Genomic DNA, 27,829 nt, shown 5'->3' on the forward strand with positions numbered 1-27,829 from the left:
CGGGCCGGGGCTGGTGGCCGGTTGCCGGGGCGGCCTCGGGCCGCTCCCGATGGTGTTCTGGCGGCTGCGGCCCAGGCTCAGGATGGCGCGGCGGGGGGGGGCCGGCCAGGAGAAGCAGCTCGCTCCGACCCTCCTCAGTTTCTTCATCTACAACCCCAAGCTGGGGCCCAAAGAGGGAGAGGTACCGGGGGCTGTCGCCGCCGGGGCTGCGGGGACAGGCGGGCACCTCCCGGCGGGGCTGGCCCTGCCCAGGCCCGGGACCGCGCCCCGACAAAGGCGGCCGGAGCTGCGGCTTTCCCGGCCCGCAGCAGCCCCGGGGATTTGGGTGTCCGCGGGGCCGGGATCGGTCTCTGCTTCAGACCGACAGGAGCAGTGACTGGGGGGGTTGTCACCGGCAGGGCCTGTATTGGAGATGGGGAGCTGGACAGGCAGTAACTATGTTTTACAGATGCTGTAACTTTCTCTAAAAATAACTTTCTGGACGTAGATACAATGTGGTTACTATTACTGTTACAGGTTACTGTTTAACTTCGTTAAATTCAAGTTACTGCTGATGTTCTCTTGGTGCTGTGACCCTTAACAAGTAAACTCAAGTTCTGGTCTCTAGCTTTAGAAAACAGCATGTTGTGTGGCTCATGTGATAATCTTCAGCTGTAATAGTTTTTGAACAGAGCAGTGTACTTACATTCTTAGTAGTGACGGGACAGAGAGGCTGAACGTGCCCTCAGCAAGCTCCTGGGTGACTCCAACCCCGGGCAAGCTGTCTGTGCTCTGCAGGGACCTTCGGCGAGCTGGGGAATGGGCTGGCAGGATCCTGGTGGAGCTCAGGAAAGGCAAAGTCCTGTGTGTGGGGTGAAATAATCTCACACACCATGGCAGGTCAGGGGCTGACTGGTTGGAAGCAGCTTTGCAGAACAGGACCAGGGAGTCTGGTGACCAACAGGTCGTACGTGAATCAGCAGCACTTGTGGCAGTGGAGCCGGGCTGTGGCTCAGCAGGGCCAGTGGAGCGATTGCTTCCCCCTCTCCAGCACGTGTGGGACTGCTGGTGGGTGCTGTGTTCCTCCAGGGCTTCCCAGGGTAGCAAAAATACCGACAAGATGAAGCAAGCCTAGTGAAAAGCTCTTGAGCCAGTCTGTGGTGTGCCAGGAGAGCCTTCAACTGTATTTGTGCAGCCTGAAGAACAGATGATGTGGAAGAGGGTCTGAGGGCAGTTCCACCAGCCTAAAGAATGGCTGGAGATGGTGGAGTTGGATTCTTGAAGTGAAAGAATGAGACCTAATGGATTAAGTTCCAGCAAGGGAAATTCTGATGAGCTAGAAGAAAAACATTCTTCGCAGTGAAGTGGTCTAATAGGAGAGCAGGGCCTGGAAAGGTTGTGGAATTTCCATCTCTGGATATATCGAAAACATGACTGGACAAGGCCTGGAGCAATCTGAGCTGGCTTTGAAACTAGCCTTGCTTTGATCTGGCTTTGAAGCTTGCCTTGCTTTGAACTAGCTGAGAAGTGATTTCAATAGCCTTCAATTTATAAAGTATTTTGAGATATCATGGGATGACTGACTGCTTAAATGTGCTTAAATATGCTTTTATCCATTATTACAGAAGCCCATTTTGGTACAAGATAAAATTCTGCCTAGGAAATACAGGGATTAAAGTTAAAAAACAAGCAAACCATGTACTCAGTATTCTTTAACTCTGATTCTGTTAAAATTCATTTGCTTGGATTCTTCTTTTTTCACATTTTAGGAAGAAAAGAAGATTCTCTTCTATCACCCAAATGAAGTAGAAAAGAATGAAAAAATTAGAAATGTGGGGCTGTGTGAAGCTATAGTGCAATTCACGAGGTAAGAAGTCTGACTGCATGGCTTGTTGTGTTGGCACAAGCACTGTATTTTAAATCTCTCAAGTCATATGTCTTCTTGCTGTGACTGTGTATAAATACCTGTGCCCATATATATGTTTTCTTTCCAGGACCTTTAGTCCAACAAAACCAGCAAAATCCCTACATACACAGAAGAACAGACAATTTTTCCATGAACCTGAAGAAAACTTCTGGATGGTCATGGTACTTATGCATGTGATCTGCATGTTCCTAAAGCACCATCCTGCAATGTTCTCCATGCATTCTGCATTGTCTAATACCAGCCTGTTCACTTCCTAGGTTGTACGGAATCCCATAATAGAAAAACACAAAGATGGAAAGCCAGTCTATGAATATCAGGAAGAAGAATTGCTGGTAAGACTGAACTTTTTTTTTTTTTTTAATGGGTTATATTGTATTTTATGGGTACTTCCAGAAATATCTTAGTTTGATTCTTCTTGAACTGCTGTCAAATTGATTTTTCTATATATCCATATCTATCTCCATAAATGGAAAGAGGGCAAAGTACTTTCAATCAAGTTGAAAGAAGAGTACAAGATAGAGGATTATCCAGAGAACAGTTCAAGATCATCCCATAAGCATCAGCAAAATATGTAGCTATGAGACTTTAGCTTGGAATAGGTGAATATTTCTAGCTTGGAATAGGTGAATATTTCTTAGGATCTGTTTGTTTAATGAGGTTCTCGCAAGATTTTAAGTCTACATATTTTTATGAGGTTTAAGTATACATGTTACTACTTTCTTAAGACTGCTAGTAATATTTACTAATAATCTGGAAAACCAAACAGTTCATAACTATCCTGAGATTTCTTGTCCAAACTGCAGGATCATTAGGTCTGTTTAATCATATACAGGAAGGGTATTTGGCCAGGTGGGGTAATATTTAAAAAGCTGGTTGGTTACCCCTTCCCCTGTTCATTGCAGTGTGCACTACTTCCATTCCTTATTGTGTGCTAACAAAAGGATGGGTGTCATAGGGACTCTATTCTGCCAGTTAATAGTCTTTTTGCATCTGGGTTAAGATCTCAGCCCCAAAAAACCTGCTATGGTGTCCCACCTCCTTCAGCCTTCGACCTGGATGAAGAGAGAGCTGCCAGAAGTAGGTTCATGTTCACTGGCTGCTGGCCTCAGGGAGGGCACTATTTGTGACTGGAATCTTGGGCATGAGTTTGTAAGGTGCTTTGGGTACTAAATGTGAGGGGGGAAGGGACTCCCTTTATTGAAATTGTACTTTATGAGCACAAAGACAGTACAAAGCATTTCTAAATGCTGACTGAAAATGCTATTTAACTTTTCAGAGATTGATTTCTCTAAATTGTGTCTTTGCTGGCTCTTTGGAAACATACATTACTTTTAGCTCAGCCAAAATACTTGTAATTCTGCCTCTGCTGCACTGATGTGCTGCTCTCTTTCCTGCAGGACAAGGTCTATAGCTCGGTCCTGCAGCAGTGCTACAGCATGTACAAGGTACAGTTAATACCAGAGGCTCCTCTTGGGAAGGGAAGAAGATCCTCATGGTACCCTTTGGGTGTGCAAGCTCATCATTGCTTTGGCATTCTCATCTCATCACTGTTATCTGCTCTCTTCCTGCAGCTGAAATGGAATTCATGGAAGAGAAAAATACAGCTCTGTGCTGGTTCAATAGCTTATTGTAATAATAAAAGCCTTCTAATTTTTGTAAAGTCCAAGTTTCATGGGCAGTTACACTAATAAGTATTTGATTTTGATGGTGTTAAATGTTATCTGCTTGAGAAACAGCCCTGGTTAAAGGCCTTTTACAAAACAAGAGCATAAGACACTTAAATGACACATAAATATTCTGCCTCTGCTGCCATATCTACCTGGACTCTGCAAATCTGAGATGTTTTTTCAATAAAGAAGGGGTACATTTGGATTGATGTGGAGTACAAATACTGAGGAATGGGAGGTGTATTGTAATCTAGCTATATTCATAGCCAAGTTACAAGAAATTATGGTAAATGATTGCCCAACTAACTGATTTTTTTTTCTTTTAACTGTTAGCTTTTCAATGGCACGTTCCTGAAGGCCATGGAAGATGGAGGTGTGAAAGGTCTAAAGGAGAGACTAGAGAAATTCTTCCATCGGGTAAGACCTTATTTTTCAGGCACATGAAGTGTGATTCTGCATTGGAAATAAGATGCAAAAATCTCCTCTAAGTGGCAGCAGTGTGACTATAAAACATAGGCAGTGGAAAACGTGTGGTGGCAACACAAAGTATCTGGGTACTCATTTTGTCAAATGAGTTCCTGCTTCTACTAGCACAGTAGGTTCTTCAAGTGGAGTTGAACCACAAAGCATGGATATGGCTTGATGGAACAGCTTAGCTGTTGGATATTTTACCTAACAGAATCATGTTCATTCTTCAGAAATTCTGTTTTGGTGTTTGAATTGGTTACTATGATACCAGTTTTGAGTTTTATTTGAGTTACTGTTGCAGAATCATTGCCTTTGGAAGGAACCTGGGAAGGTCATCCAGTTCAGCCTCCTACTCAAAGCAGGGAAACACTGTATTTAAACTCTCCTGCCCAGGGCTTTGGATGGTTGAGTCTTGAAAAGATTCAGGGGTGGAGATTCCACACCCTGCGTGCACATGGTGAAGTAGTAAATAGTTTAAATTTTTAACTTCTTCCCCCTACCACACCCTCAGGTGGAATTAATAGTCATGCCTGAGAAGGTTAGAGGAAATATTGTCTTCATTATGACTAGTCTTCAGAGTATAATTTCAAAGCTGATGTTTCAGTGAAAGAATGAAAAGCAAAATCTATTTCTGAGCAAGAAATCAAATATTATTCATGTATTTTTCACACCAAGTAAGTGACTGAATAGTCTGGCAGAATTTTGAGTTCCTACATAAAAAGTTTCATCAAGCTTTAAAAGGTGGCAGCCAAGTGCCTGCCTGCCCCCATTTTCCTTGTTTGCACAGAAGGAAACAGGACTGCTGTCAGCAGTTAGTGCTCTTGTGGTAGAGATGTGAATCCTGAGATCCCTGGTAAGCATGGAGTGGAGACACTGCATAATGGTGTTTAAAATTTTGTTCTCCTAACAGATTTTTAAAATAACACAAGATTGTGACAGTGTAAACAGAAGTACAGGCTTTGCTTGTGGATTGGGGAGGGTCTTGTTTTGTTTGTTTGTGAGACTTGTAGGCTTTAGAATAAACACCACTGGCACAAGGAGTACTTTGATGAGTTGATGTGTGCTTCTGTCTATTAAAAATAGACCATGGCAAAAGAGAAAGTAATGTATTTTTATCTTTAAAACATTGTTTTTCTTTGATGTTCCTACTGAGGATAAAACAGTAATTTCTATAGATTTGTATAATAGAAAGAAACCTAATGAAAATTTCTCTTTTTCATCAGGAAATTAGAAGAGCTTAAAAAATGTAGTCGTGCAAATTGTCTGTTATAACCCTATTGAACAAGTTAACAACATGTTGCTGGCAGGCTTGCACTGCACTGAAACTCTGAAAAGAAATAAGACAGATTACAAACTGAGAGAAATCTGTCATGCTGTAATTATTACTTGTGTGTTTTTGGTGATGTGAAATGACTGTAGAGGGAGCCATTGGATAACACATCTTTCACAGAGCACTGGATAGTGCATTAGAAATCTCTTGGTAAAGGTTACACTCTATCAAGAAAGAGAACAACAGAAAATATCTCTTCCTTTGCACATTGAAAGCTAATTATCTGCTCCCAAGACAAGCAGAACAGGAAGGATTTTCTTTCTTTGTTATTCCAGATTATTGGTGATTAGACTCAAATTTGTAATTTAAATCTACACATTGGCAGTTTTCTGAATTCTAAAAGCCACCTATCATTGTTCTCCCAGTACTTGCAGACACTGCACTTACAGTCTTGTGATCTGCTGGATGTGTTTTGTGGAATCAGCTTCTTCCCACTGGATAAAATGACTTACTTGAAAATTCAGTCGTTTATTAATAGGATGGAAGAAAGCCTGAACATAGTCAAGTATACTGCATTCCTCTACAATGACCAGCTTATCTGGTAGGTACTTCAGTAATTCCTTTGTGTGTCTTCAACTTCTCATCCTATAAATAAGTGTCAAAATAGAAAAGCTTTTGAATCAGTGAAAGAGTTGGATAAAAATGAGAAAACATGAGTCATGCTACCATTCAGTAGAAAAGGCATTGGTCTGAGCTTTAAAATCTCTAGCCTGTATCAAATTATTACTTCCTGGGGAGCAGCTGGAGAAGTGTCCTTGTCATCTCCATCACAAGAGCCTCTGTGAATATACACAGGTTCCTCCATAGGAATTTTTAGTAGTGAAGGTAATTAAATTAAGGATTGGTCTTCATGTAATTCTGTACTAGAAGTTGCAATGCTTGTGAAGAGTTCTACTTAAAAATGGATTTAAGGATAGCAAACTGGATCTTTGTATAAGTATAATTTTATTTCTTTTCTGGTTTATGGCTAATTTTTATGTGTTTTGCATTTAGCAAATAAACTAACATTGTAATAGAAATTAATGTTCTGGGATTGACTCTACTGAGACACTGAAATGTTGCTGCCCTGGTTTATTATGTGCTCTGCCCGAGTTTTGGTTGGAGGAAAATGTGTGATCTGAACTGCAGCACAAACATCATTTGTGGTTTTTTTTCTAGGAGTGGACTGGAGCAAGATGACATGAGAATTTTGTACAAATATCTCACAACATCTCTGTTTCCAAGGCACATGGAACCTGAGGTATTATAGTTGGGTTGGGTTTTTTGGGTGTGAAAGTGGTTGGGTTGGGTATTGTGTTTGTTATTTTTTCTTTTCTCCCCGTACCTCTGATCCTACTAAGGGCTAAAATACCAAGGAGAAATATCTCTCTCCTCTCTGCCTCTAAGCTGGTTTTTCTGGTGTGTCCTTTTTTGCTTCAGTTAGCGGGAAGAGACTCTCCAATACGTGCTGAAATGCCGGGAAATCTGCAGCACTATGGAAGGTGGGTCCTGTTTTACTGTCCCCATCTGCTGCTTCTTCCCTCAAGGGCAAAACCCCTGGGAGAAGTATGTGTATTTTGAGTACATACCCACACACAGTTCATTCCAGAGGGTTGCACAGTAGGTGCTGCAATGTGAAACCTAACCTCTGGAAAAAAGAGAAAATGCTTCGTTAACGTAACTTCACATTTATTTTTCTTCCCATTGCTCTTAATGCACTGCCTGACAAATTTGGGAATTGCTCCAGTCACTTCTTTTCAATCAGACACTCCAGACAAAGGTGTAGATTTAATCTAGGATTTACCAATTGCTTTTCCTCTGTACTCAGCATCAGGGTGGGGAATTCTGCACTTAAACAGCTGGGCAACATAATTTTGATTAATTGTGGGTTTGGACATCCTTCATCACAAGAATTCCTCTTCCTTGATTTATTGTATTCCTTTGGGATCAAGACATTGGCACACACTCCCTGTCTACACCCCTCTCCCAAGTTTAGGTGCTTCTAGTACACCCCTTCCTACACCAAACTAGTCTGGATGTACTGTTGGACAGGAGAGGAAGGGGCTTCCCCATAGCAACAAAAAAGGGGTTTTAAAGATACTCACACATTGAAGATGGAAAGAATTTTGTTGCTGTTTCTTTGATGATCTGCACAGCTTTTCCTTAGCATTATTCTGCATTTCTGATGCTGTTTCTGTAACTCTTTGAGGCATGTTTGCAAATAATCCTTAAAAAATGTAAGAGTGTTGAGATAATGTACAAAGGGCTCTATGCCTGTGTGGATAGCTGAAAACTCACTGTATTCAAATCTATTCATACATGCAAATAATTGTTAGTTTGGAGAACACCTGTTAAACTGGAGAAACTGAAATACAGGAATTCATCTCACCTCACCTGTTGAATTATTTTCTAGGTTTCTTACTGGACCTTTAAATCTTAATGATCCAGAAACAAAATGCCGTTTCCCCAAAATATTTGTTAACACTGATGACACTTACGAGGAGCTTCATTTAATTGTTTATAAGGTATTATCATTTTCTCTGCAATTCCTCCACAGAATTGGGAATCTCTGTACAGTTAAGACAGTGATGTGAAGTACTTAAGAATGTATAGAAAGGTGCACAGATATGACCAGGTTAAAGCAAAGAGACAGAAAAATAACATTTCTAGCAACCAACTTCAAAGCCTGAATCCTCTTTCCCCCTCTCTTGTACCCTCTCCAAAACAAGCAGCTGTTTTATTAAAACAAAGTACCAGCCTTCAGTTGCTTTAAGTGATTTCATACCTGGCTTGAGTAGGATTAATCAATAAAATAAATTTTTTTTACATTAAATCCAAATTTCTTGAAGACATCTTTGCATAAATGCATTTTTACCAAATTTTACCTTTCCCCTACAACTTAAACTGTTAACTGGGCTGATTTGAAAATCATAGCTTGACTCTGTTGTGTAGGATTGCAAAGAGATTATCCTGTTGAAATGCTACCTTTTTTTAATTTCTTCTTTAATTTAACTGCTTCACCTGTGTGTGACCTCACTGAAGTATTGTCATTTATTTGAGGTAGTTGAGGTAACCTGTTGTAAATGGTTTTTTTGCTTTAACTTTTTTTGTTCCAGGCCATGAGTGCAGCTGTCTGCTTTATGATTGATGGTAAGTACCTGTCAGCATCACTTCTTTGGCAAGACGTAGTTAGTACAAAATACTTTCACATGCAGCTTGTTTTACTCTTGAAAAATACATTAATTTGTTATTTGAGTCTCTTTTTCATGAGTGCTTTTATCAGTCTGCTCCAATGGTTTAAGTAATTCAATTTACACACTAAATACTGCTTCAGTGAGCCACTTTCAAAATCACCCATAAGGTTGTAATTATGAGAAAAATTTGTCCTTGGACTCATACTGATGTTTAAAGAGAACAACTACAGAAACTGTACCTTCAGCTGTGGGAAGGGAATCCCACCTCTGCCCTTCCTTTCCCTGGCACAGCCTCGATCCCGCCCACGCTGGAGTTCTGCCGGAAGCTGGACAGCATTGTTGGGCCTCAGCTCACCGTGCTGGCATCGGACATTTGTGAACAGTACAACATCAACAAGAGGATATCGGGGTTTGTACCACACTTCCTGCTGCATTCCCTCCTTACATGCTGAAAAGTTAGGTTGAATGAACTGCTGAAATAACAATATGAGCCCAGATTTTGCAAGCATTGAGTTAATTGTGTACTTAGAACAATGTTTACAATGTTTGTCTACCTTTCTGCACCCTAAGTGTTTATGAAGTGCATGTCCTTGCATGCTTAGGTCTCCCTGAAGAAAGAACATAGATGTAACTAATTTAGGAACGAGTGTTTATTGTGTGGCTGAAACCTTTTTCCTCTGTGTGCATAATTGTTGCAGAGAAAATCATGTAAATACTAAGGTAAATATGACCATTACCAACTGACATTCTGCCTCCTCCTGCCCCAGCTGTCAGTAAATCATTCAGGTGCAAGAGGTGGAACTTCTTTCATATGTGCACTGAAACAAACTGACAAATCTTCTGACACCTCTCCCCCATATTGAGGTAGAGAAGTAGCAGTTCCCTCAAAATTTTAACCTCAGTTTATACTGATTAGCTTTTCTTGAGGAAAACAGAATCTCATAATGTTCACAAATAGCCCTCTGGCCAGTAGAACATTTAAGTTTAAAAAATAAATTAAAAATATCACTGTCTTTGCCCACATCCTCTTTCATGCAGATTTCCTTTGAATTCTGCTTTTCCCAGGCTGCTGTTCTGTGTAATGTTCAAAAAACAGCATTTTTCACATCAAGTGGTCACTGACTGCTGGCTCTGAGTATTGCCTTAGGAACAAGGCTTGGGCAGTGTAACTCTTCGCTCAGTTACAAATCCAAAAGCAAAATGAAGGTTTAGGTACCAGAACAACTCCTGTTTAACAATTTCAAACGGGGATTTTAGTGAGTGGATTATTTGGTTACAACAGAAGCTTTACAGCTGAGGACTTGACCTGCCATAAAATTGTATCTATTTTTCAATAGATGTGTTAGTTGGGGAAGCAAGAACAGTATCACATATGGCAACAAAGGAGGAATTCAACCAAAGATAGGTGTGGGAGTGAACTCATTCAGTGGTAGCTTCCCAAATCAGCAAAATCGCACAGGATAGAATAGGATGTGCTTGAAATTGTGCCAATCTACTAAATCATTAAACTTGGGCTTTTTAAATGTCACATGGGACTGGCTTTGGCAGCTTTAACTCTTTAAAAGTTTAATGCCATGGTGTCCTGAAAACATGATCCAGTTTCTTGACACTGATGCATGTGGGTGACGGAGAGCAGGGGTATCTGGTTGTTTGCTGAGATGAGTGGTGTCATCACAGTATCTCCCTGCTCCTAAATAATGCATTGCCTCAAGTACCAATTGCTGTAGCCAGTTTTTGCATATCTGAATTTGTTGTGGCTTCTACCAAAACTACAGCTCTAAGTGACAGTTTTTATATTAAGTACATAAAAGTGGAAATGGAGGAACACTGCCAAGGCTTTGAAAATAGTCTCTTGCTTGGCCCACACAAATACTGGGGGCAAATCTAAGTGCCTGGATCAGGGAAGAGTTTGTTCTCTGGGTTGTAACCAATAACAAAGACATGAATGGAAGATTACTTACTGATCAAAGTAAAGACTGAGCATCCATTCAAATCAGAGGGGACTGGCCTAGGGGAGAGCAGCAAGGGAACAAAATTCTGAGCAACTGAAAAAAATTCTTGAAAATTTTGCTCAGTTGAAAATTCTTTTCAACTGAGCAAAACCAGCTCATTAGAAAAATGCAAATGAATTACTACTGTGAAGGGGGACAAAGCCTTTAGACTCCCCTGTGTCTGTTCACTGGCAGCCTAAGCAGCAGAAGGGAAAACACTGGCTGGTTCTGCAGGCTCGTTTGTGTTTTGTTTTGGTTTGGTTTTTTAAAGTGTGTTAAAATGAAGTGCAATCCCACAAGTCTTAAAACACTTGGGTCTCTTCAATGTGAAGATGACTTCAGGCTGTCTAAGCTTTGCACTGCTCACTACCCATTGTCTTTGAAGCCTGTGGTTATAGAACATGTCAGTATTCACAAATCACTTTTTTTTTTCTTTTTAAATCTTCCTAGGGCTGAGAAGGAACCTCAGTTTAAGTTTATCTATTTCAATCACATGAACCTGGCAGAGAAAAGTACCATCCACATGAGGAAAACACCCAGTGTATCACTTGCATCTGTTCACCCCGACCTCATGAAGATTCTTGGTGACATCAACAGTGACTTCTCCAGGTAATGCTTAACTATTAAATAGTCTGTAACTCCTACTGTCAATTAGATTTTTTTTTTTCTAAATGACTGAAGCTTTCCAGTCTTTTTTGTTGATGGCTGGCTGTTCATGCTTGGTATTTTGTGTTGGTTTAGAAGCAGTCCATCTTAAACAGAATTTCTAGTGTCGTTTTAAAAAAATAACTTAGAAGAGGGCCAGGGCCTCTATCCAAGAAAATATCTAATCTATTGGAGGCTTCAGAGTAGTCATAACAAATGGGATGGGAAGCACTGAAGTCTGACTAATCTGGGGAAGAAGTAGAAAGGACAGGGAAAGCTGCTTGTGCCTGTGTCATCCTTGCCCCTGCCACAGCTGGGGGCTGCTGGGGTGAGACAATGGATGGAATGTGGACCTTGCAGTTACTGCAATCCTGAGGGAGAAGACAAGTAGCTTCTTGTCAATGGGTATCAAGCCTGAAGGTGGGAGAGACCCTCTGTCATAATAAAGAACATGAAAATGTTGAATGACTGTGATTAATTATGTAATTAACAACTAGCAATTTTCCCACTCTGCTTAAGGAAGGACAAGGTTTTCATTTTTCTATGAATGAAAAAAAGAATGGTTCATCATATTATGGAAGTACTGGGTTAGTCACAGCTTTAGAGAATGTATCTAACTGTTGAGCATGGTTTAGGTCTAGGTTTAGAATTTAGTTCTTTGAAAGCTCAGAATCACAAACCATAGCAAATCATCATTCTGTCAAGTGTGTCCTTACCAGAACAGATGAGAGGTGTTTTCTTCAGAGCACCAGAGTGTTTAGAATATGGACAAATTAATGATTTACACATTTGGGGATGTCTTAAGCAGCCATTTATGAAGCCTTTGACCACTGAATGATGGCTGAGTTAGAACTGGTATTCTCTTTGATACTGCACAACCACAACAACTTATGACAGGGAACTGTCCTAATGATTACAGACAAATTGTTGAAGATGAACTTGCTGCCACCTTCTTTATTTCCTAAAATTTCTTTCAGAGTTGATGAAGATGAAGAAATTATTGTGAAGGCAATGAGTGATTACTGGGTAGTTGGGAAGAAGTCTGACCAGAGAGAACTGTATGTTATTTTGAATCAAAAAAATGTAAATCTGATTGAAGTTAATGGTAAGGATTGTTTTTTATTACATCTAAATACAGTTACTACTAGAATGTATGTCCCTAGGGAAGTAATAAAATCCATCTCATGAGAAATGTAGAGAGTGATTGATTTTTGATAGACTAGGTGAGTTTGCCTAAGGTTTTAGTCTGCCTTCTATCAGCTGTGAAAGAACAGCATAAATATTCAGCAGACATTCTTAATTATTAATCTCTCATTATTCCTCCTTCAAATAATAGAGGAGAGATCTATGAGCTTAGTTTAGGAGTAATTAATACAGTATATGACAGGTGAGAGATGAACATATTTACATCTGAGTTGGGTTTTATTTGTCAGTGATCCAGGGGTGGGTTACTTACACGTGATATCTGTCTGTCTGTCCTGTCAGGGATCCTCATCCCGTTGCTGTCTTGTTTCTAACGTGGTTTTCAGAATGATTTACTGTGACTAAGAGTGCAAATGAACATTAGGATGCAAGAACTTTTAAATTGCTATTTCTCCTAAAGTCTGTTTGAATCTTGCTTGCAGCAATTTTGGGGCTCTCTGTCTTAACAGGAGGAATGTGCTCACTTAGACAATGGGAAAGAATTAATATTTTCCAGGACCAGAGCCTAGCAACCTACACTTTAAAAAGAGAAATGAGTTGCATGACATAGAAATCTTTGTGTAATTGTCTCTCAGCATCAAACCTGCCACCCAGAAACAGTAAATGAGTGTTTCTGTGCCTGATAAACTTAGAAAGTGTTGTCTACCCAATAGCACAAAGCAAAAGCTTTGCTGACTTGATTTATTGTACAGACTACCCTAATTCCTCCTCTCTCTGAAAAAGGGGTTATAATGTACTTCCTTAGGATGGAGCCAAGTCTGCTGCTGTTGCAGTGTAAGTTTGCCAAGATGAGTGGCCCATCATTTACACTTCAGCCACTTAAAATACAACTCACCTTTCAGACAGGGTGAGATGCCAGACTTGACTTGACTTTCTCCTACTGAAGACAGAGTAACATTAAGTGTATTTCTACGTTAGGAACTCATAGGGTTTTTTCTGTTTGAATTTAATTATATTCTCTGTGACGATCCCCAGGGTTTCTCTGGAGGAGGTTTCTGTAAAAATATCATACTGAAGTATCTTTTTTTTTTTATTAACAGAAGAAGTGAAGAAACTTTGTGCAACACAGTTTAACAATATTTTCTTCTTGGATTGATCTGCAAAGGGCTGATTTATTGAAGATGTCAATGTCAGGCACTTGTTCAACATGAGAAGTTATTAGTCATATTATTGACTGGAATAATGACAATAGTAAAGCAATACTTGCTTTGTAAGAATCAAAATTTCTACTAAAATCTGTAAACTCTGACCATAAAATTTTTAAATTTTAAACATGTTTATGTGCAAGCTAATTAGAAACCAGTCTGAATTCATCTGTACCATTCCATTCTGATATGTTATGTGAATATTTTGCTGGAAAATAAAGCTAATAATTGTTACACTTTTAAGGGCATCTTTTTGTTTTCCTGTGTTCATTTGCATCATTGTGTGACTATCTGATAGTTTAGTGCAATGTAACTTGCCCAAGACCCTGGTGCAAACAGACAGTTTCCCTCTGAAATCAATTCTTGTGCATACAGTCTTATAATTTTTACAGCTCCCTACAAGTGTTGTTGTTCTGGTGTTGTTTGGGTTTGTTTGTGGTTTTTTTTCTATTTGAAGAGAACTTGCTTGAAGTTTCAGTGGTTTTTACCAGAGGGTTTGTTTTTCTTGTTAGCAGGCCCTGTGTTACCTGCAGGTGCTGCCTTCTGTGCCTCTTTCTTCACTGAGGGTGCTTTCTTTTGGGCCTCTTTCTTCTGTGAGGAGTCTTTCCTGTGGGCATCTTTCTTTGGAGAGGGCCCCCCCTTCTGTGCCTCCCCCTTTGACAGGCGGGCTCTGCTTCCCTTCCGCGGGGACACTTCCTGTGGGACAGGATCCTCTGACCCCTCAGCATCTGCACTCTGGGAGGCACGGGCTTTTTCTGCTGCAGCTGCTTCTTGTCTTCTTACCTCTTCTGCTTCTCTTTCAGCAATGAGTCTGAGTGGACAAAGTTTGAATTTAATGGACTGCAAGAGGAAGGAGACAGATTTATACTGGCTATGGAACTCCAGCCCTACTCAGAGTCCGAGCAGGACGAACCGTCCTAGCGGAGAGAGGCAGAGTCTGTCTGATCACCACTTCAAGTCCAAACATGTCTTAGCTGTCTTTGCCAGGAAATATTGGAGTTAGGAATTCTGTAACCTGAAAGCAGCCTGTATTTGTTACTCCAGACAGTTACATTCTCTATGTTACTAATTACACCTGGATGAGTTTGTTTTCCAGTTCCAGTAAGCTAAACTACTTTCTTAAGCACATTTCTCATTCTCAATAATTTTGTTAGAGGAAGATAAGAGATAACAGTACTACAAGACAAGATTCAACACTTACTTTGCCAGCTCCACATCCTTGATCTTTCTCAGCTCAGCTAATTCAACATCCTCCTTTCGCTTTTCTTCTACTTTTTGCCTCAGCACTTTCTCCTGCTGGTAAGCAGGGAAGAGCTTAGTTGTGAAAAAGATTTCCATCTGATACATCCACAGACAAAATTTCTCATCTTGTTCAGTTTTGTCTTCTTTTGCTTCATCTGCAACATGTAAATTAAACATGCTTATTTAGCAGGGCACTTCTGTTTCAAATGTGTTTCAGCTCTGTGTCAGTGCAGTGGCAAACTGGCTTCTGCATGTACAGAGCATGGCAGCTCAGAGACACTTGGAATGGTGCATGGGAAAGGGATGGCCCTTTCATGGGGCCTCAGAGTGACCTGGCCCTGGGAATGGCACCAAAAGCCTGTGGACTCTCCCCTTTAATCCCAGACCTGTCTTCTGCAGTGACCTGGTGCCAGTTCAGGCTCTGTGACCCCTGGGCACGGGGAATGGAGGAGCAAATGACCACCTGAGAGGACAGAATGCAAATGTCCAGTTGTCAGAGGTGTCAGAAAACAGGACAGGGCCCAGTTCAGGGTCCTGAAGAAACACTATTTTTTCCAGATGTGTAACTTTTCAGTGATCAGATTTCAGTGGTAGAGCTGATGACCACACAAAGATCCTTGTCTATCTATGTTCCTGGATTTGAGTTCTTTATCAGCAGGAAACATTTAACAAGCACAAAAACCCAACCCAGATGAGATCTGCTAATCAGCCACAAGATGCTACAAAAAGTTACAAGCATCAACATAAAAAAGTGCTCTTACTGATGTCTCTTCTGCATGAACGTTGGCCTGTCCTGACATAGGGCATCTTATCCCAGCTAACGGTGGCACACCACTAGGAATAATTCTTGTATTAAGTAAAAGAAGCAGGACATAGCAGTAATATATTTTATTTTTCCAAGACATTAAATGAGCAGGCTCGCAGATTGAGCTTCTCATGGAGTAAATACAAATTACAGTTTCTAGATGCCCTACAAATAAAATGTGGCATTTTAAAATCAGGGAAACTGTTTAAGTAAATATTTAAATGTCTGATTTAATTATGAAGTTTCATTCTCTTTTAAAAAATATTTTAAGTTTTTAAAAAATCTTCCTCAAGAATAAATGTTCATTTACTGCCCTCTTGTGACAAGCTGAAATCTGCATATACAATTAAAATTTCACAATTCAAGAGCTACAAGGGATTTTTTTGTGGGGGTGTTAGTAAAAAATCAGTAGGACTTCTTTACCTCCCAGTTCCTCTGCTGGAGAGGAATCTGGTTCTTTTCCTGCATCCCAGCTGGACAATGACAGATCATCTTTGCTGTCTGCACAAGCTGGGGCAAATGAGAGGACAGTCTCTGATAATGCAAAGAAAGAAAATTAGAAGAACTCACTCTTTAATTCTATGCATTAAATATCAAGTTTGATCTTCAGCACGAACAAATATAGATTGTCCCCTGACCTGACAGCTAGACTTGTGGTTAAAATGTTTCTGAAATTATGAAAAGTTTGTCTATAATGAAGGCAACAGTGCAAAGTTCAATCTCTTGTTTCCAAGCACAAATGAGTGGGATAGAACAGGAAGAATTAAGGTTTAAAAAGCCTTTTAAGTTATTGTTAAGGAAAAAGTGATTGCTTCTAATTAAAAAGCACAGAAAATTCAGAGATTCAAACCTGCCCAGTTCTCTGTGTGCAGCAGGTATGGAAAGCTACACATAAACCTTGTCATAATTGCCAAATTGAATGGAGTGCCCTGTGTAACTGCAATACATCAGCTGGTTCAATGATCACCTTCAGTTTTAATTGTCTTGAAAGTTTCAGAAAGAGTGAATCTCCTCTAGCACCTCTATTTTTATAGATGTTCATGGTAACTGCAGTACTCACCCAGAAGAGATACTTGCTGACACTGCTCTTTGTCTTCACAAGATCTCAGTGGCTGGCAAGAAGTTTTAAATTCAGTTACTAAACATCTGAGCTTGTGTTCAAATTAAAAAGTGAGATCCCATGTCCCTTTGAGTCATACAAATTCCCATCTCCAAAGCATTCTGCCAACCAAATGCATTCTGCAATCATGCCTATCTCAAAACATTAAAATTGCAATAGTGTTTCACATTTTCAAGTATTAGCAGGTAACACTTTACCTTTGATACCTGCCAGGCAAGCAGGATTATCCTATTTCAGAGCTAGGGAAAGACAGAAATACAGAGAATGAAAGCTCCTGTTCTTAGACATGTTCCTCTGTTCTCACATGTTGCTCTACATGCTATTGTTCATCTGCTCAAGGGAATGGGTCCATAGGATGGGAACAACTGGCCAAAGAATGGGAAGTGGTGGTGTACAGTGGCACTACTGGCTTACAGAGACTGGGAAATTAGGTGTTTGTGAATGCTCTTGGAATTAATAAAAATACTTTCACCTTGTGCATAATTCCAAAGAATAACAATTCTAATTCATGCCTTCAACTACCCTGTGCATCCAAATTGCACCTGTGTCACAGGCAGCATCTTACAACCTCCAAAATCCTTATTCAAAAGTTTGGCAAAAAGAAAAGAGCACAGCTTAACTGCTGGGAAACAGCAAGGCTTGCTACCTACAACAGCTGCAATGCCATTTTAGACATTCAGCTTAAAGCAGGAGAGATGTCTTCCACCAGCCAACCAACCTGTCAGTTCCCCTTCAGAGGGTTTGCAAGTACTTTATGTGTATTTATAGTTATCTAGGAAAACATGCAAATGTGTTAAAACTGTCCACACTGATGACACAATTTAAGGTAGTAATGAACAGGAAAAGCAGAAGGACCCAATCAAACAACTGTTTATGCAAAGAGGGGAAATGGGTTTCTACGTTCAGGAAACAGAATATTTGCAGGGCCTGACTTTGCCCTCTAAGTGGACACACAATAATATTTAACAGGGCTGCATCCATTTTACCTGAGGATATCCTGAGTACAAAGCTGGGGTTTCTCTGGAGAAGTTCTTGAACCTAAAGCTAGCTCTGTTCTGATTCTCAAGAGCTATTTGCTCCTTAACCATATCGTGGGTAACGTACACCACTGCACATTCAAGAAGAGCTTCAAAAAATTCCAGAAAAACCAACTAGAGTAAAAGAAACACAATGGTTAAATTCATTCATTTTTGCAAAATTCCTTCATTAACAGGCACGTGTAACTGAGCAAGCAAAGAACTCAGAAGTGATTGTGAAGTCTCACTGGCCTCACTTAACTAGTCAAACATCTCTTCTTCTGAAGAAAAATTGAAAACAGCCAAAGCTCAAAAAATTTAGGAGGTGATACACTGTGTTACATCTTATACAAGCAATATTGAACTAAAATGCTGCATAGATTTTTGTTTTATCTGCAGCTGTAAGAAATTTCTCTAAAAAGCAACTCACAACTACAGCTATTACCTAAAATATTTTACTTGCACATGATGCTTCAAGAAACCCCAAGAGTGGGTGTAAAACAGATCCCTTGGTAAGACTTACCATGTGTGTTCAGTTTATCTGTTTAAAACAAATTCAGTCAAGTAATTTACAACAGACTGTTGCTAATTCCTGAAGGGTGAGAACCCTCCAAACTGGGCCAACTCTTGGGGAGCACAAGAGTCTTCTACAGTCACTGAGGTGGCAGCACTTCACATGGCACTAATCAGGTTTCTTGAATCACCAGATTTTCAGGATCACTGGGTTCAGATCTTAATTATTGATCCATTTGAACAGCCTTGGCAGCTGGAAGTGCAGAGATTGATCTCTGTGTAATCACTGACATACATCTTGTCAGGCAGCTGCCTCACAGACAGAACTACAACCAGCAGCAGCCTCCTGGAAATGGTATAATTCCCCCTGAGGGCTATGGCACTCCTAAGGAGTTATCTGGATGCTCCAGTATGCTGAGACTGTACTAAAAAGAGTGGGATATTAAGAAAACTATAGATGTACATGAACTAAACTAAAAGATACAGGCAGAACAAAGGAAGACAAAAATAGAGGCCTGAGTTTGTACTCTTCTTTTTTTTTTTTTCCCCAATAAATTAATTCATTTTCTTCCTGCTCCAGCAGGTAGGATAGTATTTGCAGCAGTTTTTAAAAGCAACTTTAATTGTTCCTGTAGTATGAACTATTTTTTTTTCCATACACACCTCCAGTTCCATGTTGATACCAGTCCTACCACCTGGACAGGCACCAACTTTGACAAATATTTTCACAAGTCTTGAAACAGTTAATTGTTTGTTGAGAAGTTTCAATTCCTGGGTAAGAGTAAATGTTACATGTTAACAGCACTTAAGGCATTCCCACATGGACCTAATCTACCCTTGAAAGCCAGTACCAACATTTCTAGTGGGTTCAAATGATATTTCCACATGTGTAATTAACAACACAGTGAAATTCTGGCCCTACTGAAGCCAATGGGAATATTTCTTAGACTGCAAAAAACAGAGTTAAAAGAGAGCTTGTGGAAAGCTCATAAACAAAAACATAAAAAATTACAATTTTGCCATCTGATTTTTTTTTCATGAAAAAATGGCTTGGATTTATAAAGTGACAGTCACCCAAACCCCAGGCACATTAATGGGAATTGTTCCCTACCTTCAGAGTAATCTTGATCTGTCCCTAAATTACTGAATTTCAGTAAAGAATCTCACGTTCATCTTGCAGTAAATACATTATTGAAATGCCTTCCTGTGTTATTCCAATAACTGCCAGTCTTTGAGTTCTAACAATAAGACATGTTCATATATTCATTTTATAGGATGGAGTGGAGGGGGACACAGGAGGGACCAGAAAAAAATATTTATATTCCCTTAAAACACTTTTGTCTAAGATTTGATCACCTGAAATGATCGAGTACAAAATTAGAATTCAATCTGAAAAAATGCATAAAAATAATTTCTGTAGAACAACCATCCCTTTAATGTCTGTTGGACAGTTTGCACAAATATCAGCCCTACCTTTTCAACTTTGCAGAAGCCACAGTTCTAAAAAGCCCATATAAAGTGAACAAATAAAGCACATCTAATCACACAAAACAGAAAAAAATAGATTATTACATCCAACATCCAAACAAATTGCCTTATCTTCATTGTGGGTTCAAAGGGAGGGTTGAGATTCGGGCTGCAAAAAGCTCTGTATATCTCCCAGCATTTGTAAATGTAGTTCATGGCAAAAACAGCATGTCTTTCTTCAGAAAATAAGATACCTTTGAAAAGGAATTGGTAAAAAATGATGGTTATAATAAAACAGTGATGTATGTGGTACTGATTGATGAATTCTGCACAGAAGAAATACCATGGCTTACCTTGGACACAACAGGCAGTGGGAATAACATTCCTGGACATCATTGCTGAGAAACACTCGTCCAGAGAACGACCTTTCACTCTACTGGGGAAACAAAAATACTCTTGTCTGGGAAGATTCCAACTGATTACACTGAAATAAATAGCACTAAAAGATGGCACTTACTTGTGCTTTTTATGATAGATATGAAATGCCAGATGAATAAGGTAAGATAAAAATGTTCTGAACAGTAATAGCTGGTGTGGACAATGGATCTCCAGAAGTTCTTTACTACCTGAAAATTTTGAAAAAACAACCCTTTATTACGCTCACATCTCACATTCCTTACAGGAATATTGATCTGTCAGCCTTTCTTATCCTCTCCATCTCTGCCTATCACAGGCAATAACACTCCTGAAAGACTCAAAGCAGACACTGCACCATTTTCAAACAAGCAGATCAAGGGAGAACTGTCCACCTACAGCTGGATCTTAGATAATTCTCTCTTTCTAGAAATGCATCCACTCAGCATATACAGAAATAAAATGGGATGCAAAGCTGGAGTTAGACCCCACACATACTAGGGACACTGCAAGTCTAAAGGGAATTGATGGATTAACTGGCTCTATGGAAGAAAAAAAAACATACTACAGGCAAACCAAAGTTAAGAACACGAAAAATAAAAAGATTTGTCTCTCCTAAGTCTCTTTCTCTGAAAACTACAGGTAATAGTAATGGTAAGACTAGGGGTGAATACATTTTTTGAACGGATGTCTCTTCAGTGCAATTTTTAAGGCTGTATTTTAATTTTGTGTTTTCTCACCTAAGGATCAGAAGTGCCTGGAGAAGTGTTAATGCATCCACTGAGAACTCACAGGCACAGAGGTACTGACTTGGGGCCACTTAACTACCACAGTTAAGCTACCACTAGAACTTGCAACTCCAACTTTCTACAGCTTACCACTAAAATTCCTGGATTGCAGAGCCCAAGCACTGGAAGTACAAACCTGCCACCACCCGATCCATTTCAGCAAGGCTCATTTTGGAGTGATGAAGCCGGCAGTCCTTCAGGAACCTCCAAAACTGGAGCTTGGTCATGAGGAAAGTGTTGTCAGGAGAATGGCCGTAGCCTAAGGCGCTGTAGAAGCTGTAGTCTCTCCTCAGTATTACCATATGCCTCAACACAGCACATTCTACCTAAATAAAGCAGGATATGGTTTCAGCATCATCTCAGAGCAAGCAGAGATCAGCTTGTATTGATCCTCTAACTGGGCAGGTAATTTTCTGACCTTGCAACTTTGAAGAGCATATCCCCCGCTAAGTGTTCCCAAAAGCATTACTCAAAAGTAGTTAAAATACTTGGGGTTTGGTGACTGATAAAAATAAATTATCCTCTGTCAGCAGACAAACCTCAGAGTGGCTAAAGGCAGTTGCTGAATGCCCTTCCAGATATGTTAATCTATTTTTATTGCTTTTTAGTGGAAGCTCAGAAGAGGCAATACTGTTTACTCATTGTTTTTGCTTTTCTGTTTTCATGGCCTTCAGATTTTCAAATAATTCTTTAATGGAAAGAGTTACTTTAATACAAATAAACCAAAAATAAAATAATATGAAAGACACCACAGGGGAAAACTGAAAATATCAAAGAGTAGACTCTTACTTGGTTCAGTTCTTCCTGTCTCTCTTCCCTTGGGAACAAGTCAAGCAGTGAAGATATATCCAACTCAATATCTGACCCCAGGATAGAAGTACTTTCCAAGTCATTAATGATTGTGATATTTTCTAGCATGCAAATAAAATAAATTAGAACAAACTAAACCAAAGTTTAACATATAAATATGCACACAGAGAAAAATAAAACACGTATTATTCCTTTTTATCTCACTGACTTCGACCAATGGATTCCTTTATAATGAGGAGTAGGGATTTCATAATCAACAGCATAACAACTGAAGGGTATTTTTGTCAAACCAACTCCTAGCCAAAAGGAAATGCAGATATTACATATGTTATGAAACTTTCAGACAACAGTGTTCCAAAAACATCACAAGATGGAATGTGGTTGTGTCACTCAACTCAAAGTGTCACATGTAGGAAATAAAGCATGGAAGTAAAAGTCATTAATTATTAAGATAAGTCCCATTTTTATCCAAGTTCTTTGGAGAAATTTGTCTGCTTCTTGAGTAAGTACAAACAGCTTCACATTATAGTAAAATGGAACAACAAAATGTGAACTGAGTGAAATATTTTTTGGGAAGCTGCTTACCAATGACAGAAGGAGTGGCAATGCCACTCAGCTCTTTTGCATTCACTGCATTCTTTTGAAGATGAAGACCTACCAGACGATCATCTACAAACTCTCCTTCATAAGCATGACCATTCTTGAAGATAAACTTGCCCTACAGACAGAATTAATCTTAATATAAACACAAAACAAAGATCATAAAAATCACACTAATGTTCTCAGTCAAATTTCCTTTTCAGAATCTTGGCTAAAATGCAACATATGAGATAAAATACATGAAAATAATTTTTCTTACCCTCTTTCATAACGCACTCTGTCACCTGTTAACTAAGTACACTGTTGGGATGAGACCTATGTATCTGTTTGATTTTGAAAAGTATGCAAACTAAGAATTGCAAACAAACCTTTCTATATGTTTTTCTTCAAAATACTTTTCAAAATGTGGCACTCACAGTTTTTTCAAAAATCTGTTTTATGTAAGAACTCTCTGTGCAAGGACAGCTTGAAATCCATTCATTCACAGTGTGAAACACTGACCAACCACTGCAAAACTCAAGATCGAAAAATTCAAGTTGCAGTGACAATCTCCTCAGGGAAATGTATTTCTTTATACACACAACACACACCTGACCACAGAGTCAATTTGTGGCCCAGCAAGTTCCCTGGAGGGACTCTGACTGCTCTCAGTGGACCCTCTGCCCTTTGTGGTGGATTCCATCCACACTGCAAACTGAATGGGGTTTTCTGCACAGGAATCTGGAGATCCACAGTGCAGGGCAGAACAGTGTGCTCTGCTGTTGTCCAGAGTTTTGCCAGGACTCACCTTGCCGTGCTTCTTATTACGAACCCACTGGCCTTCGTACAGGGCTCCTCCGGCGTAGATGAACTTGCCGTGCCCGTGTCGCTCCCCTCGGACAAAATGCCCCACGTACTCGTTCCTCAGAGGGTACTGAGACAGAGGAGCTCTCTCGAAAAACCACACGTGGGTGCCATACCCATGCTGAAAAAAAATCCCTGTGTTCAGAAAAAAACACCCCCAGCAGAGCTGCTGTTGCTCTAGGGCCAGGCCAGTCCCTGAAATGAAGGCCCCCAGGTGGTTGCTGCAGTGCCTCAAACCCGCCACAGAACCCTGTTCTGCAAAGGTGCTGGGAGAAGACCCAGGGGACACACTGAATCAAGCTCTATCACAGGACTCCCAAAACCACCCTTCCTGCCTGAATCCTTCTGCCTGTAATCCTGAACGCCGTGCCAGAGAGCCAGGATGTTCCAGAAGCTGGACTCCTTGGTAATTTTAAGCAGAGTGAAAAGACAGAGCAGGTAGCTCACATTCTTTTTCCAGCAGAATAATAAACAGAAGAAACAGAAAATGCCACAAAATCATCTTCCACCATAATGCTTTTCCAAGAGGGAACAGTGTGGTCTAATATTTTAAAGGTGACAGTGAAGTAAATTATCACATGTACTTACTGCTGAAGTAATATGTCAAGCTAAATATAGCCACAAACACTTAAATTATTTTAATTATTTTTTTTAATTGAAAAATGTTTCTATTTTCCATTAGGGAGTTAAATTATGATTTTATAAGACTAAGTCAAAAGCCTTTTAACAATTTGAATATTGCTAACATGAGAATCAACTTACAATAAAGAGCATGTTTCCACTATCTCAACTGGCAAAAACCATAAAAAGCTCCTTTGATATTGCACAAAACTCCCTACCCAGCTTTCCTAGAGCAGTGGACAGATGCTGAACTAAAGAGAGGTTTCCAGGGAAGCAATTAATACCTGGATGCCATTCACCCACTGTCCTACATACTCTTGTTTAGCTGCCAACCATATCATTCTTCCATGTCCGTGTCGTACATTGTTCTTCCACTGACCTTCATAGGTGTTTCCAGACTTGTAGCTGCAAGAAAACAATAGCAGCTAATGACTATTCATCCTAAATTCTCAGGTGATCTTGTGAAAGGCTTATGCAAAATCTCATTGCTAATAAATTTAGAATTTATTATTGCTAAATATAACTGTTAATTTGGAAGTTGACTCACTGTGGCACAGATACAGAGGTTTGATTGTAGCCACCGTTTGTCTACTATTTTTAACTTACAAACCACTAAACATTAACCAGTTCTTTTTTTTTTTTCAAAGAGTCTTTGCCATAGCTAGTAAAAATCTTTGTTTACATGTAATTCTACACATAAGTCATTTATTCATAAAGCAGCTCCATCTGTTCAAATCCATCCAGTGTGTTTGGTTTTAAATACTGAATTGTGGTTTACCAAAGCTGAGCTGGGATTTTGTCTTTAGATGTTCTTTTATGCGAATGATCAATAGAAATACAGCACATAAAAATATAAGTTATAAAGAAGGTCTGTTTTATTATTATAAAGCACTTTTATTCCACTGCAGTAGTATGAAATGACAGCATTTGTATCCATTTTAAACAAAGGGAGAAACTGTATGATAATATACATGAAATATAAAAACATGAAGTATGATTTCATCACATTTACCGTCTCATTCCCCATCCTTCTCTGACATTATTGACCCATTCACCTGAATACCAAGAGGCATGTTCCTCATCAAAATAAATGATACCCTGAAACAAACAGCAGAGGCCATTGAAAAACCTAAACATTCATCTACATGAATAAAACATCACATACAAATTACATGACACATGCAATCACGCTCTAATACTTAGTCACTTTGAGATGATGTACTGAAAGCAACTGAAGTGATAGAATTAAATAAAAAAAGCAACCTCCTTTGATGAATATTAGTTAAGACCTTAAAAAACACCAAGTAACCAAAAGAAAAATTGTATTACATCAAAGTCTACCCTGTTTTTCAAACCACTTGGAAATACTTGAAGAGAACTAACTCTGGCAACTTGATTACAGTACTCACTCTGAGGCAGATCAGTTTTCTGACCCATTCCCTTCCAACAGCAGCTCTACAGAGTTAACTATGTTCACAACTTCAGAAAAAAATTCTTAGGGAAAACAAATCCCTACACAGCATAAAACCATGCAACAGAACAAAACACTTTTGTAAAACCTTTGCTCAGTAACACTTGCTGTTCTTGAAGGTACCATCCAAGCCCCTGCTCTCCTTTGGTTCTTACTCACGTTTCCATGTCTTTTGCCGTTACACCACTCGCCAAGGTAAGAAATAGGATGAGTTCTGCTCCTGAAAAATCCAAATCCATGCCTAATTCCATCTTTGATTGATCCTTCATAGACGCCGTCATTCCATGTGTAACGGCCATTGAACATCTGCACATTCTTAGCAAATGTTCCCTGAAAGATTCAATTACAACATTAAAAAAAACTAAGAGTGTCCCCCAACTGTCTGGGAGAAGCCAGGCTTGTGATTGAAGTCACTGCCACAGTTCTGCAGTTGCCACCTGTACCGTAGCAATTCCTGCAACTGAGGTACTTTCCTTCAGTTTGCACAGCTCATTGGCTGTAATTGTGGTCAATTAGAACTTAAATTGTACTTTACCTCGTACTTCACTCCATCAGCCCACGTGTAAGTCCCTTGTCCATGCATAAACCCTTCAGAAAACATGCCCTTCAAAATGAAGAGAATGGCATCATTTGCAAATATATTCTTACCCCAGCTGAAGCCCACAGTGACCATAAGACTTCAAAAGAATGACATATCAATTCCCCCCTAACTAGTTTCAAATAAAGAATTTTAATGCCAGAAATCAACAAGCTTAATGCCAAAACCCAACAAGTTTAATGCTAACTTTCAATGCTTCTGAAAGCTCCACCCACCTTAAAAGAAACAGCCTGCCTATTCTACAGATAGAACTTGGTCCACTACTATTTTATTTTTTTTAAATGATATACTCACCTTATAAGTACCCCCTCCCTCAAAACATGCAAATCCTTCACCCTCATACAATCCATTGACTTGTTCACCTTCATAGCTACAAAGAAAGCAAACTAAAGATGAAGATTTCAAGTCACTGCCAGTAGATCTAAATCACTATAATGAATAAAAATAAATGACTTTTGATTTACCACGGTCTACACAAAGGTCAGCTGTTGTGTCTTGCATAGAAAATTGAACCAGAAAATTTCTACTCTTTTGAATCTTCCTTGCAATATTTCACATAACTGTTGTGTTGCCTCAGACCCATATTTCTTTCAATTAAGAAAAAATATCACATTAGTAGCCTTTACTAGCTTACAACCAGGAATGTTGGTATGTGAAACATTACATACAGTCCTCTTGAAATACTAAAGGATTTTGTCAACACTGCCATTCACCTGCTCCTCCAGTTTGAGATATTCCTAAGGGATATGAGCAGCCCTAAACAGTAAAAGGCAGCAACATCTAAACATGACACAATATAACTATAGTTTCTTCACCAATTGTCTGCATATTTAAACAAAACTTTGCCAAAAACGGACAAGCTAAAAGAGCATCCTTCCGAAGGCAGCAGAATTCTACATGTATGTCTCATAAGGTGTCACTGCTACTAGGTGTGAATAACCCAATTCTCTGCCTCAAATCAAGAGTCAAACCTGTGTTTGTATGACCCTGGGTACAGCAGAGATACTTAAATGAGAATTCTTGACTTCACTGCTGTATTTGTAACAAGCATACATACCTTTTTACAATAATTTGAGCAAGAATAGGCTCCTCACGGTACTGAGGAACAGGTTGGACTGGAGGTTCCTCTTCCTCCTCTGGGATCTCTGGAGTTGCCTGAGTTTCTCCCACAGCGTTCACTGAATCACTCTGCAAATCTGGCAGCCCTGTTAAACCACTCTCAGCTGTAGTATCTTGTGCAGGATCAGGAGTATGTACAGATTCTTCCGCCTCCTCACTGTCTGCTGTCTTACTGTCTTTCTTCTTGACATCTTTTTTCTTGACATCTTTCTTCTTGCCCTTTGGCATAGCTGCTGAATTGTCTCAACGTGTGTATTTTCCTTCTGAAAAATGAAAATTTACTTCTATCTGATGTAAATTTTTTTACCCTAAAAACGAGCTGGTAAAAACCCCCACAAAACACAGCTAACTACACAAAAAATTATCAATCTTTCTGTAATTATTATACGTGCATACATTTAATTTATTTCTGTCACAGCAGTTCCTCAAGGCAGTGGTGTCACCTCATGGCAGGCAGGCACAGGGTTAACAGGGAGCACTGCCTAGGAATTACCTCCAAGTCATCCATCAAAACCATCCTGATGGAATCAGTGTCAGTAGACTTAATTTTGCTACATGGAGGTCTCTCCATCTTTACTCCATTTTTAGGTGTCTAGATTTAATTATGCAGAAAAGTTGAAAGATATGAGTTTGGCAAGTTTGAAAGTCACAGCTGCACTGATACTATTGATTTAACTTGCCTCCTAGGTTACGAGTTGCAGATTGAACCACCATACAGCGCAACCACTGTATGCTGTAGTTATTTCGCCGGTTAAGAGCTAATTGAAGGTTACAGCACTGCTTGAGCAGCTGCAATAACAACTCGCACTCATTTCACCGAGTGAAAGCAGCGCAAGAACCCAATCCCCGTGTGGCGAGGGCCGGCAGGGGCAGC

The 27,829-nt window shown here is 39.6% G+C and overlaps 2 protein-coding genes across 2 annotated transcripts; one reads left to right on the forward strand and one right to left on the reverse strand.

The window, feature by feature from the left end:
• Positions 1-13,776, forward strand: CCZ1 (CCZ1 homolog, vacuolar protein trafficking and biogenesis associated). The gene is made up of 15 exons (XM_018067335.2): positions 1-181; positions 1,749-1,846; positions 1,974-2,067; positions 2,164-2,238; positions 3,304-3,351; positions 3,907-3,990; positions 5,737-5,912; positions 6,530-6,611; positions 6,791-6,852; positions 7,764-7,875; positions 8,467-8,500; positions 8,836-8,953; positions 10,986-11,144; positions 12,158-12,285; positions 13,424-13,776. Exons 1-15 carry the CDS (start codon positions 50-52, stop codon positions 13,477-13,479), a joined length of 1,458 nt encoding a protein of 485 aa, XP_017922824.2. The 5' UTR covers positions 1-49; the 3' UTR covers positions 13,480-13,776.
• Positions 12,821-27,211, reverse strand: LOC103761522 (radial spoke head 10 homolog B2). Its single transcript, XM_029957780.1, has 19 exons — positions 26,894-27,211; positions 26,131-26,206; positions 25,774-25,842; positions 25,398-25,568; positions 24,780-24,865; positions 24,052-24,172; positions 23,091-23,267; positions 22,289-22,421; positions 21,683-21,804; positions 21,030-21,219; positions 20,209-20,317; positions 20,045-20,127; positions 19,797-19,945; positions 18,888-18,995; positions 17,682-17,846; positions 16,636-16,687; positions 15,999-16,109; positions 14,730-14,925; positions 12,821-14,339 (listed from the first exon to the last, which is right to left on the reverse strand). Exons 1-19 carry the CDS (start codon positions 27,181-27,183, stop codon positions 14,003-14,005), a joined length of 2,745 nt encoding a protein of 914 aa, XP_029813640.1. The 5' UTR covers positions 27,184-27,211; the 3' UTR covers positions 12,821-14,002.
• Between the last annotated feature and the right edge of the window lie 618 nt (positions 27,212-27,829).

The sequence above is a fragment of the Manacus vitellinus genome, unplaced genomic scaffold (genome assembly GCF_001715985.3).
Source record: "Manacus vitellinus isolate BGI_N305 unplaced genomic scaffold, ASM171598v3 scaffold_12_pilon, whole genome shotgun sequence".
In the NCBI taxonomy this organism is placed as follows: Eukaryota; Metazoa; Chordata; class Aves; order Passeriformes; family Pipridae; genus Manacus; species Manacus vitellinus.